Source organism: Hyaena hyaena, unplaced genomic scaffold (genome assembly GCF_003009895.1).
Source record: "Hyaena hyaena isolate Hyena2069 unplaced genomic scaffold, ASM300989v1 scaffold_25, whole genome shotgun sequence".
Taxonomy (NCBI): domain Eukaryota; kingdom Metazoa; phylum Chordata; class Mammalia; order Carnivora; family Hyaenidae; genus Hyaena; species Hyaena hyaena.
Window position 1 is genome coordinate 61,926 of NW_024080657.1, and position 13,295 is coordinate 75,220.

Genomic DNA, 13,295 nt, shown 5'->3' on the forward strand with positions numbered 1-13,295 from the left:
CAAAAAAGTCACCCCCTCCTTCTCTCAACATGAAATAGCAAGGCTTTGGCTGACTGGGAAAAATGACTTGAAATATTAAGTTACTAAAGTCAGAATCCAGATGTCTGGTTCAGCTGAGGTGCCAATTCCAATGTATGTTGTGTCATTTAACCACTTCTTTACAACTGGTGTAAATCTTAGTATCTATGATTTAACTATCAACATGTTCACTAGGGAAAAGTCCCTGGGCCTCTTAAAAGAATTCAAAGATAACAATTAATGAGATTTTCCTCAGCCCTATTTCCTGCCACCAGATTTTTAGAGTGCTACCCTTCTGACCCTGGGGCTAGAATGCTTTCATCAAGTGGCTTATTTTTTTGCCCTTTCTGGACTCTTCAGTAGTAGAGCAACATGTAGAAAAGTAGTGCCACCTTAGCTGCTAGTTGTTAGTTATGTGGGTCCAGAAAAGGAGCCATATTCTAAGAAGCTTCTGAAATCCTCTGGCATAAAGTAGCTCAAGGCAACAAGAATAAATCCAGGAAGCACAGTAAAGAATTAACATTTACATGAACAGGCACCATTAAGAGATGAACTTGCTCATATTTTAAACAGAGTTTTTTCAGAAAAGTCACTACAGCATCAAAGAGTTGTGCCACCACCAGGGTATAATCTTTCCAGAACATTTTAGATAAGTCAACGCAATCTATCAGATTTTATACTAAAAAACACCAAAACTGATATCAAGCAATTTTTTAATTAAAAAGGGTAGTCTTAAGTTTGGATTCTACCTATCCTATGAAAGCTCTACTTTTGGAGGGTAAGGAGAATGGTGGCGATGCACAAACTGATCAGCCATTTCTTGCTGCAAAACACTGGAAAGCAGACAACAAGGAATCAAAAGTGAGGGCTCTCTACTAAGCAAGAAAACAAAATGTTATTATTAGCATACAGTCTATCCCTTTAAGATGTTAAGGACCATTCTGTAGGCAGCTGATTTCATCCTGTGATTTTTCAAATGCTTAGTCAAACTTTCATTAGAACAGTTCAGCAACCACCTGGAATTAAGTATGTTTAAACCTAAATCCCTCTCAAACAACTTCAGTATTGAAACTCAAAATAGACTAGAAACTCTTTCATGATGAAGGTAAAAGTTCTATTTTTCAAGAGCCTTGGTTAAAAGGAACAGCCCACTAATTTATCTGCAACTCCAATCCAGATTTTTTTAAAGGCCTCTGGAGTTTATGGAAACTTCGTTTGCCATTTTTTTAAGCAGGTGAACAAATGTGGAAGGGACAAAAAGCATCAAGTCAGAAAGCAGCAGTATTTTTGAATTCTCTCCCCTCTTCCCCACCTTAAAATACCTCACATACTAATTCAAGAATAAGTAAGCAAAAAAGAAAAAGTTTTAGAAGTATGTGCAACTGACAATGCATTCTGAAGATTTCTTTTTCCATTTCTTAATCAGTTTTTTAAAAAGACAATTCATAGGCCCCTTTAAGACTCCCTCTGTAAGGAGCATCTGGTTTCTGGTTCTTTCTGAGTCCACATAACGAAGTGGCTTGCCAGCAAAGCACACAAGATAAAAGTCTGAAAAGGTGGATACCACCGATTTGACCTAGAATCAAGTTTCCTCCCTGCCGTTCCAGGTATCTTCTTTTCACACTTCAGCATTAGCAGACAAGGATAAGCAACAATGGTTACCTCCAAGATCACCAAATCCACCTTTCCAAAGGCACAAAGTATTTGTAGGAGTTAAAAACAAAACAAAACAAATAAAAAACCCTGATGGTATAGCTCAAAAGAGTACTCTTGTGTAAAGCATTAAAAGCATCAGCCTCTTTTATTTTGTGACAAGTTTATTGAACAGTATTGAAGACTTCATCTTTATAAACAAAAACCTCTGCTGAATGATGCCAAGGCAGTATTTGCTGGCAATATTGTGGCCGTATTGGCAATGAATCGTTTTATTGTGTTTGGTTTCTAAAGCTTGGACTACTGTAGAACTGCCAGTAAAACTATTTAAATGTGTTAATTTTGGTAGCGTGGGAAATAAGTTTTAAAAGTGATCACTGCCAGAAATTCTTTATAGAAGATTTAACTAGCAGCAACTTTACAGTTTCTTTACTCATTTTTAAGTGTTCCTGAAATTGATGAGTGGATTTATTTTTAAACATTTGACCCACACCTGTACACAACTGGACGGAATCCAATAAAAAGGACTTTGAGTTTGATTAAGGCTTTCATGGATCCTTATTTTAGCCAATGTTTGCTTACATACATACACAGCCCTAAATTTTCATCGTGTTAAGACTGACCTAATTACACTGAACATTACTCTCTGAAATTCTGAATAAAGTTTCCTAATGAAATTTTCACGGTTGATGCTTTGACAACTTGGAGCACAAAACTAGGAACTACATTTCACTTAACAGTGTTGCAGTTAAAAAAAAAAAAGCCACTAATAATTATACATCCAATCTACAGTATTAAACACAGAATACACCTCCAAATTTTGCTTGCAAACTAAATGTTTCACCGAAGTTCAGAAAAAGATTACAAATTTGCTCATTTATAAAATACATTTTGTATATTTCTCTAATCCTTTAAACTAAAAAACCAAAACACCCCAGCAAGGGGGGGGGCGGGGGGGGGTTAAACCTAATGGAAAGATTCTCTTCCAATCATGTCACCAAAAACAGACAAAATTTACACATAAAATTGAAAATATCATGATAGTGTTTACAAATGCACACAACTTTAAGCTTTACAAATCCTTCATACCATACAAAGCAAATGAGAAATAATTCATTTTTACCCCAAACCTAGTTATTATGAGAAAATTTGCAGGAAGAGAGGTATGAATAATTTCACAGAGCATATTTTCAAGATTTTTTTTTTAACTCAAACTCCAATGCCCAGAACAGGATGAACAGTATGCTTAGCAGTTAGCACTATATTAATAAGTCTCAGATACACAAAAATCAAGTTCCAGAGGGCAAAGCATTTAATTACATTTCACAACAAGAGAAGCACTGTTGTGACTCAACCAATATGAAACATAGTTCTCTCCAATTTCTACACAAACCACTATTTTCTTAATTTATTTAATTTGGTGAACAATGAAATCAAGTTTTCCTTTTCAGCATTTATCTAAGATGTAGAAATAACAAAGTAGTTGCAATAAAGTATATGAAATATTTAATAAGATTGTACGAACATATAACCAAAATAAACTGTGGAAAAAGGTAAAAGGCTTTCATTTTCAAACAACCCATTTTTCTGATAAAATGAAAATAGTCAGCTCTCCAATGGGGAAAATAATCTGCAGTTGAAATAAGACTCCCAAGCAGCGCTGAAGTTTTCTGCACTTGGTCTTTGGAATGAGAAATGATTACTTAATAGAAAACTTAAATTGAACAGCATAAACATCATATTGCTTTTTTAGTTGAGGAGGCAATATCTAGTGATCTGTCAAAGCAAATTTGCATTCATGAATTGTCAAAAGACCCACAACACAGCCATGTCTAGCCATGTCTTCTTTGAAAGTCTAAATAATCCTTTCCCTAAAAAAAAATCCTGTACTGTCAATCCTCTAATATTGTAGTGATGAAAAGTCTCTCCAAATCTTATCACACAAATGAAACTGTTACCACTCTTAACTCTAAATGATACGAGACTCTGTATTTCAGTGTTCCACTGACTTGCAACACCAAAAAGGCACTATTTTCTTTTTTTAAACAGGAAATACTTCTTTTAAAAGGCTGACCTCTTTGTAAGCACATTGATTTGCAGGAAATGTTGGGAATGTTTGAAACCAAGACAGAGGACCATGTAAAAGACAAAATTTGTTTTTCATGATATTTCACCAATCTCTCATTCTGTATGTTTATAATATAATGTGACACATCTTTAGAACATTTTAACTAAGAAGGAAAGTAACCATTAAGTAGAGCCTTTTGTAGCAGTGAACAGGATGTTGTAAGGCAAATGTTTTCATGACAAGGACACTTACCAACCAGAACCCATGTGGTCCTCCTGCCTTAGTGTCCTGAATGCCAAAGAAAAGAGTATGAAAGGGCAAGGAGTCTCAATTCTCTCCCCTCTGGCAGCTGCACTTGTATTCTGTATGAAGAATTTTTATAAACAGGCTCCTGATCAAACAACTATACCAAAAAGCCCCCAAGTAACAGGATTAAATGCACATCTATGGAACAGCTTATGGATCTTTTATTCTATAACACTACTGCTAACAAAGCTAACAATTTCCACTTCAGTTTTTTAAAAAAACTAGATATAATACTGCTCTTTCTTATAAATGGACCCTCTGTTTAGTTACAGCCCAAAATTTCACATAAATTTGGGACAGAACGAAATTGCCAGAACATCAGTCCATCATGGACAGGACTTCAAATCCAGCATCTTAAACAATGATTATTACAAGTAGTTTCGGATTTTTGATGCCATCCAAACAACGTGAACAATTTTTAAACCAACTAAACTAAAAACATGGCGGTCAAACCAAAAAGGCTCTGGTAGGTAGAGGACTCCGTATTTTATTTTTGTGGCAAAAGTACTTATTTCACACAGTTTTAAGTGTGACATTAGAAATCAAAGTTCAAGGTTATAGCACAAACCAAGTGTGGAGTTTTATATTAAAACAACAACAACAAAAACAGTTCTGCTCATTTACAAATGAGTCAATTAGGCAAACAAAAAAGCAGCAACTTCAGAAGCAGGACTGTCTATACAGCAAGAACCCTCAAGAAGCAATAAAGGTACATACAGTGAATCTGTATACAGAGATTTTATTCAATTTTAAAAGAAAATGAGGACTTTAGACAAAGCTTTGACCCTATAACAAAGCAAATCTGTCCAGCTTTAAACCAAATTCCAAGAGTAGCCAACTTCTATTTTTTAGCAGCTGGCAAGAGCACCCTTAACGAGCTCTATTGACATTTCTATTTTCTTCATCCCATATGATAGAAAACAAAACCGATCTAGACTCCTTGATAAGCTTTATGTGGTCATTTGTGTTTTACAAATGGTTTCTCTAATGGTATGCCAAAATCATATTGGTGTTCTCTCCAGACAGCTTTACTGTAACATACAGCAATATTTAAACTGGTAGTGAGTCTTCTGTAAACAGTCAACCAATGCTCTATGTTATAGAAACCAATCTATATGCAATTGAAACAATCCACAGGTTCTAACCTGGAAATACTAGGAAAACAATCTGGATGCATTAATCACAGCACTATGAAGATCTACCCTATAAAGAATTGATGTGAACAGCTACCCTAAGACAAGTTTTACTTTCCTTGAACCTATAGGTCTGTCATTTAAATCAATGACAGCAGCTGTGGCTTCATCCCGAGATTCAAAGGCCACCATGGCTTCGCCTGTGGGCATACCTTTTTCATTGTATTTTAAACACACTGAGCCTGGGATCACTTGATAGCCATAAAAGAAATCTAAAATCTCATCAATAGACACAGTAAAGGGCATATTCTGCACTTTAATTACTGTTGGTCCTGGTTTTCCAGAACTAGATCCAAAGCCAGGGGGTCCACCAATATGAATTGGGCCAGGCCCAGGGCCAGGCCCAGGCCCAAAGGCTGGTGGCCCACTCAAATGCCCAGGGGCACTTCCAAGACCCGGAGGGCCACTTCCAAAACCTGGGGGGCCACCTAAACTACCAGGGCCATTTCCAAAATTCTGAGGGCCTCCTGCAAATCCTGGCCCGCTTAAATTATTTGGTCCACCTCCAAAACCTGGAACATCCAGTCCTAGACCAGGCAAACCACTATTTCCAACTGAAGGCATACCAGGCCTAGCATCACCAAAGGCCCCTCCTAATCCTGGAGGAGGAAGTGGTGGCCCAAAGGCATTCGACCCACCAAAATTACCAGGAAAGTTAAATGGAGGCCCATTGTTGGCCTCCTTAGATCCTACAGTCAGGAAGGCATGTTCTTCACCTCCTGCACCAGGCATTCCTCCACCAGGCATTCCGGCACCAGGCATTCCAGCACCGGGCATTCCAGCACTGGGCATTCCGGCACTGGGCATTCCTGTACCAGGCATTCCTGCATTGGGCATTCCTGTACCGGGCATTCCTGCACTGGGCATTCCCGCATTGGGCATTCCCACACTGGGCACTCCTGGAACTGCAGGATTACCTGGCACAGGTATCTTTAACCCTTTTTTTCCTTGGGCAGGGGGATTTTTCTCAATCTCTCTCATATCTTCTAGAGTAACTACATGAACAAAAGCTTCTCTCCCGTTAAGTTTTTTACGGTGTAAGCGTTCAGACTTACGTGCATCATCTTCATTTTTAAACTGAACCAATGCCTGTCCTAGACCTTGCCCATTGTTATCAACAAGAACATGTACAGCATTTTCATCCACTGGGATTCCTTCTAGGAACTGAAGAACATCCATCTTGGTAATGCTGAATGGAATATTTGTTATGTGAGCACAGACTTTGGCAGAGCTGACATCCCCCTCCGGATTTAGTATCATTTCCCTCTGGTCATAGGTGAAGTTCTGCAGTCTTTTACGAATCATATCTATCTTTTCTAGCATACCTTTCTTAGTAATTGGATGAACTTGAATAAAGCGATTGCCCATGTACTGTTTATGACGACACAGAGCAGCCTTATAGTCAGCCTCATTCCTGAATTCTACGAAGCCTTCACCAGTTGCTTTCCCATTGGGTCCATAAGCGATATAAATACTATCTTCCACAATATCCAACTTTTTAAAAAAATCAATGACATGTTTGTTTTCTGCTTCAAATGGTAGCCCTTTCAAGTAAACACAAAAGCCAGCCTCATGTGGTGATCTTGACCTTGACCTTTTCTGCCCACTGGGCGATTTTGACCTAGGAAGTGTCTGAGGTGGGGGATGGGTTTGTCCAGAAGGTCCTATACTTTGCTTAAAAGTGATATGGCCTCCAGCAGCTACCCACTGTCTCTCTGTGGCAGGACTAACTTCCACATAGCGTTGAATCATCAGCATTCTGTTTCTTTTCAAAGCTTCAAATGTATCTTGAGGGGAGAGAAACTTAACCAATCCGTTCCCATTATTTCGACCTACATGATCTTTCAACAAATGCACTGCATCAACACGGAGCCCATGGAAAAAATCTCTGACATCATTTTCCATTGCAGAAAAGGGCATACCATGCACACTGACATACAGATCATCGGGGTTGATGGGAAGTGGTTTCACACTGCTTTGAGAGTTCATCTGGATAGGGTTAACAGGATTCAATGGACCCAAAAACACAGGGTTCAGGTTATTGTTCAGATTCATAGGTGCTCCAGAGCCATTCATTCCAGCAGGTAGAGGTGCCACAGGTGGCGGGTTCAAGGGTGGCATGCCTGACATGGGTGGCAGTGGGGTCATGGGTGGCACAGAAGGGACTGGGGGAATTGGGGGCACAGGAGGCACAGGAGGCAACGTAGGTACCGGAGGAGGAACTGGTATTGGGGGAATGGACGGCATTGGTGGCAAAGATGGCATCGCTGGGATTGGAGGAATTGGTGGTGGTGGGACTGTGTTCATTGGAGACGCTGTGCTCGGAATGGTTGAGCTAAACGTTGGGCTCCCAAAAGAAGCCCCCATATTTGGAGGAGCCGTTCCTACGCTGGCTGTGGAAAATGTCTGTATGTTTTTGTTGCTTTCATGAACCGATGTGGTGGCAGTAACTACACTGGGTGAAGGATTATTAAAGTTAGGTACTGTTGTAGGCAAGTTTACCCTGCCACTCATTCCTGAACTAGGTGGTGGTCCTGATCTACTAGCATTTGCTGGTGGTATATCTAAGTTGGCAGTTTCAAAACGCCTACGACTCAGTTCAATCATATTCTGCATTTCCGTTTTACTACTCAACAAAAGTGTTACTTTTGACCCTTTAATTGTACCACCTGTGCGCATCATACCAAGCCTTGCATCTTCATCAGTGGCAAAAACGATGAAAGCCTCACCCAGTTCACCCCCTACAATATGCACGCCCCCATCAGGGATGGTCAATCCAGAGAAGAAGTGGCGAATGTCCATGGTCCCCGCCACAATTGGGAGACCTTGCAAACGGATGACCACAGCCATGCTGCGCTGAAACCACACACACCTGCAGATGAGAAAAGGCAACGGCCAGGTCAGACTCCTGTTTATCACACCAAGGTTTTAGCTACAAGAATGACCAGCTTTAGGCCCTCAAACAGTCCCTCAAACTATCACAAGCAATGTAGGTTTTTTTTAATTTGAATATTCTAAAAACTGAACATTATGTGCCATTTACAATGTAAAACCTAGACAATTTCAACTTCCAAAAGACATTAGTTCTGTAAACAATTAGAAGTTCAGTCCTATGACTCAAAAGTTTCAAGGAAAAAACCACCATAAGAAAGTAAAATCACCAATTATATCACTCAGACCGCTAATATTCAGTAAGACATAAAAGAAATGTATAAGTCAGATTAGGACACAAAGTTTAACAACCTGCAGAGGAAAACATGCAAAGGATGTATCAAAGTTAATATTTAAAATGGCTTAGCATTTTCCTTTATAAACTTGACAACTTCATGGAATTATCAGTGTCATTTTATATGACTCAATCTCAAAATGCAAGGCAGAAACAGAAAACTGGAATACTAATGAATTGGAAATAATAATTAACACTACAGTAGATTCAAGTCTCAAATGAGAACTGATTCTATATTTCATCCTAAAACCCTTCAATCTGCATTACAGGTCTATTTATTATAGAAAACGACGTAGGAAATTATTTATTACAAATGAGGTTAATACCTACTAAGAATCCAAAAGAACTACTGAATAAAGCAGCCAAAAATCTTAGTTACCTATAGTCATCACTCCAAAAAAATAGAACCGGGTTACAGTGCCATTCACCATAGCTGTTTTAATTAAAACTCAGATCCAATGACTCATTCCCAAACCCACCAATACACACATACACATTTTCCCCACCAAAGGTTGATATGAAAAAGGGTATTTTTTTGCTTTTGCTTTTGTTTTAAAAAGAACTAGGGTATAAACTTTAGTCAGTGATTGCTATAGTCTCCTACCCAATAGAATTCCTGTGGAATTTCTGGGAGCTCACTGATCGTCTTAGATGTCCCATGTTTAACTAGTCAAAAAGAAAAGCTTCCCCCAGATTTAAGTAAAATTTCAGTATTTCAGTTCTTATGGCTTTCAAGTGTAAATGCAAGGGCAGCCCTTTGTAAAGAGATACAAAATAAATTCTTGGAACTAGAAAAAATATTAATTTGAAATTTATGAGGTCAACATACAGTGTTTTCCAAGCCATCTTAAAAACCAACTTTTAAATACAAACCTATTAGAGGCACCTGGGTGGCTCTGTCAATCAGTTAAGGGTCTGACTTTGACTCAGGTCATGATCTCACAGTTCGTGAATTTGTGCCCCCATGATCAGGCTTCACATTGACAACATGGAGTCTGTTTAGGATTCTCTCTGCCCCTCCCCGACTCTCTCTCAAAACAAATAAACTTTTAAAAAATGTATACAGATGTGTATATATATATATATATATAGCTCTGTGACCTCAGGAAAATTACAAATGATTTGAGCTTTGTGTTTAACACTTCTGGGGGCACTTGGGTGGCTCAGTCGATTAAGCGTCTGACTTTGGCTCAGGTCATGATCTCACAGTTCGCAGGTTCAAGCCCTGCGTCAGGCTCTGTGCTGACAGCTAGCTCAGAGCCTGGAGCCTGTCTTTGGATTCTGTGTCTCTCTCTCTCTCTCTCTCTGACCCTCCCCTACTCACACTGTCTCTCTCTGACTCTCAAAAATAAATTAAAAACATTTAAAAAAACCAACCTTAACACTTCTCAAACAGGAACATTAATTAAAAGACCAAAGTTTCCTGCTACAAGCTCTAAGAATCCTGTACCTTCATGAATACAGTTTATCATGTCAATATTATGTGAATACCAATCTGATAAATAAAATCTGTAATTCTATCTCCACATTATGACTGCTATACACAAAACAAATATATTGTTTGGTTTTGACAGTTTTCTCACACACATATACAGAAATAAAACCCACTTTCAAATATAATCCAGAAAGATGGACTGGCAAGCAGAAAATACTCTTATGAGACCATTATAAAACACTAGAAATGTGAGGAGGAGGGAAGCCTTTAGTTTTTGGTTTCCAAGAGTCAGCAAGAAAAATTAATACTAAAAGAACTAATCACACCAACAAACTCTTTCCTCTTATTTACTACTTAGCAGTCTATATGGAAGCTCATCAAGACAACTCCAAGTCATTAAATCAAATTCTCATTCCTTACTGTCTCTAGCATATTGGCTATATACAAAATTAAGGATAGTATTCCTGTTCAACTTTAAAAATGCTTTATCATTTAATCACTATATGGGAGAAACATCATGGTAAGTAATCTAGGCACCCAAAAAGACTTGAGAGAGAGAGAGAGATAGAGATGTTAGTTTGCACTGGGACAGTAAAATGGGAATTTGATATGGTCCCAAGAACACAAAAATTAAACACAGGGCTAAAGTGACACACAGAATAACTCTTCAAAAACCATTTGCTACTAAGAGAAGGGATTTAGTGAATGTCTGCGCAAAGTACATATGAAAACATGATACTGAAAATCTGCCCAGATTACCAGCTAGAAAAAGGGCTAAAGATTAAACCGAAGTAAAGCATAAGACTTATTCATAAAGCCATCTAAAGTGAAAAACAGTTTTCAGGTTCCAAAAAAACATGAAGATCTTCTATTCTGCTACTAAGTGCCTATTTGACAGTTAAGTCATTTCAACTACGTGGAGCCTACCATTGTTATTTAACAAGAGGGTTAGATTCCAATCACTAAAGTTCCATCTAAAGTCAAAATATGTATTCTAACACATATGACCCATTATCTATCCCTATACCACAAAGGAATATTAAAAAACCATACCAATGACAAGCACCTATATTTGTAATTAGTCTAGAATGCTACAATGAGAAAAAAAAAAACAGCTACTTACTGCCTAATAATCAGGAATTCTGCAGGAGAAATGCATCTATTTAAGACTGACCCCCAAAGAAAGCAACAACTGTTCAAAGCACCCAGTCCCTCCCACCCCCATTCCCTCAGATAAGACTATAAAAAAAAAAGTAAAAGAAAATCCCCCACAATTCAGTTACTACGCATATTTTCATGTTACTAAAGAAGCTATCTCATTTTAATTTGTATAAAAATAAACCCTCTATTCAAAATCTCTTACCTGATAAAACAAGAGATGTATTTTCTTAACAAGAAGTAGAGGCCAAGTCAATCCTGTGGGCAACCAATTAAAACCAACTTTTAGACTGCAATAGAGAATAAATGGAGGCAAAAATCAATGCAGGAAACACAAAACAACACGCACAGGCCACACTGAACTGTACATTATGAAGGCGAGTCTGAAACCACCAGAGTACTTCGTTAGAATGCATATTAAAAAAAAAAAAGAAAGAAAGAAACACATGTACCAAAATCCCACACATGCTTCTTACATGGTATTGCTTTCAAATTTGAGTATCTTTCAAAACATAATGTATTTACATACATCAAGAATGTGTCATAAATTAGTCCAAGAATGAATCAATTAAAAACGAAAACAATCATAAAGCTCAGCTTTACAGTTGGTAATTACTTTTATTATTTGATGATTAAACCAGTCCAGAAAATTCCATTAACACAAGTCCAACAACGACCTATTTCCTTAGGTCCCACCAAATGTTTGATGAAGAAGCACAAGTTTGCACAATAACAGTTCCAAGACAAATGGCAGTCATCAATTCAAGGGTACTTATGGAAATTCTTGGAATTACTTTCAAAATATTTTCCTTTGCACCAAAACAGTATCAAGAACCAAGAAATATAAATGAAGTGAAAATTCAGGCTCTAAGGACTAATTCCTATTTAAAACCAGCAGAGTTCAAAATTTTAAGGAAAAGTGCTTTTCCTTCTAACACCAAAACTGTTCCAAGAAACTTGAAAAAAAAAAAAAAAGTCTGGCAAATTAAGAATATTTCCCAAAGTAAAAACGAGTCACTCAAGTCTTACTGGAATTTCTCGGAAACCGGTGAAGTTATAAACAATTCACAAGCAACATTGAAGACCAAATGATTAGACAACTACTTCCAAAAGACCATTTTTTAATTTAGAGAAACAGAGAAGAAAATTGTCACTGTTAAGTATTAAGATTACCAATAGAACACTACTTAGGATGATGCACATTTTTAACTATCTTTCAAGATACCACCCGTGCTTAATATTCATCACCGAAAAGTAAACCATATTAAAAAATTTTAGTGCTACTCTAAACTTTTTCTAGACAATTACTCAAATTACTTAAGAACGAGGTTTTTTTTTCTTTGCCACAAAAGCTATGCAAATGTCATTAACAATACTTTCATAAGCCAAGAGCACTGTACCAATCTTTTATATGTTGTACAAATCAGTTCTAATTATGTCTAAAGAGTTTTAAAACTCTTTATTTAAAAGCCACACCTATGGGCACCTGGGTGGCTCAGTTGGTTAAGCGTCTGACTTGGGCTCAGGTCATGATCTCACAGTTCGTGGGTTTGAGCCCTGTGTCGGGCTCTGTGCTGACAGCTAGCTAAGAGCCTGGAGGCTGCTTCAGATTCTGTATCTCCCTCTCTCTCTCTCTCTCTCAGAAATAAATAAGTAAATAATTTTAAAAAATAAATAAAAGCCACACCTAGAAGGTTATCTAACAGGACACAAAGGGAAACGTGAAATAGAAAAAAGGCTGCTTTAGGTAAAGGCTATGCTAAATGAGGAAAAGCAAGAATTTTTGCAATATTATTTTCTAAATGTACAAGGTTGACTCTATGACCAACAGAATCAGAGTAATTTTCTAGTTAAGCATTTGTGATTAACAGATGATCCCCTACGGGAGATTCCAATTCAAAAGTTCCGGTATGGGGCCAGGACTTGTGCCCTGAAGGTAGTAAGTGAAACAGGTTCCCCAGCTTCTTCCCTTCGAGACCCAACAAGGTTGCATATGTCCATCTGGAGAGGAACAAGTTCAGAGTCAGCCAGTTATGCCCAAAGGAACACACCAGACCTACTCTCAAAAAATTTCTAAAGGGTTGCCAGAAATTACTATAACAACAAAGAATTATCTCATTCCACAAGAAAAAGTACAAAGGCCCAGCTGATGGCAGATGCCTCGTTCAAATTTTACACTGTTCAATTTAAAATACAAAATTGGGGGGCGCCTTGGTGGCTCCGCTGATTAAGCATTCA

General features: G+C 37.9%; 1 protein-coding gene across 14 annotated transcripts in view; it reads right to left on the minus strand.

The window, feature by feature from the left end:
- Positions 1-13,295, minus strand: part of LOC120228590 (RNA-binding protein 12) — a 35,488-nt gene that overhangs the window by 18,103 nt on the left and 4,090 nt on the right. For 3 of the 14 annotated variants that reach the window (XM_039227079.1, XM_039227075.1, XM_039227080.1), the window contains exons 2-3: positions 11,263-11,315; positions 2,961-8,110 (exon numbers count right to left, since the gene is read on the minus strand). The exons of 5 other annotated variants lie outside the window; for them this stretch is intronic. In XM_039227079.1, coding sequence (XP_039083010.1) covers positions 5,272-8,088 — 2,817 coding nt within the window. In that variant the 5' untranslated portion in view covers positions 8,089-8,110; positions 11,263-11,315 and the 3' untranslated portion in view covers positions 2,961-5,271. Of the gene's footprint in view, positions 1-2,960; positions 8,111-11,262; positions 11,348-13,295 lie in introns of those variants that run through there. 6 more of the 14 variants (XM_039227076.1, XM_039227077.1, XM_039227088.1 and 3 more) reach the window with 4 other exon arrangements.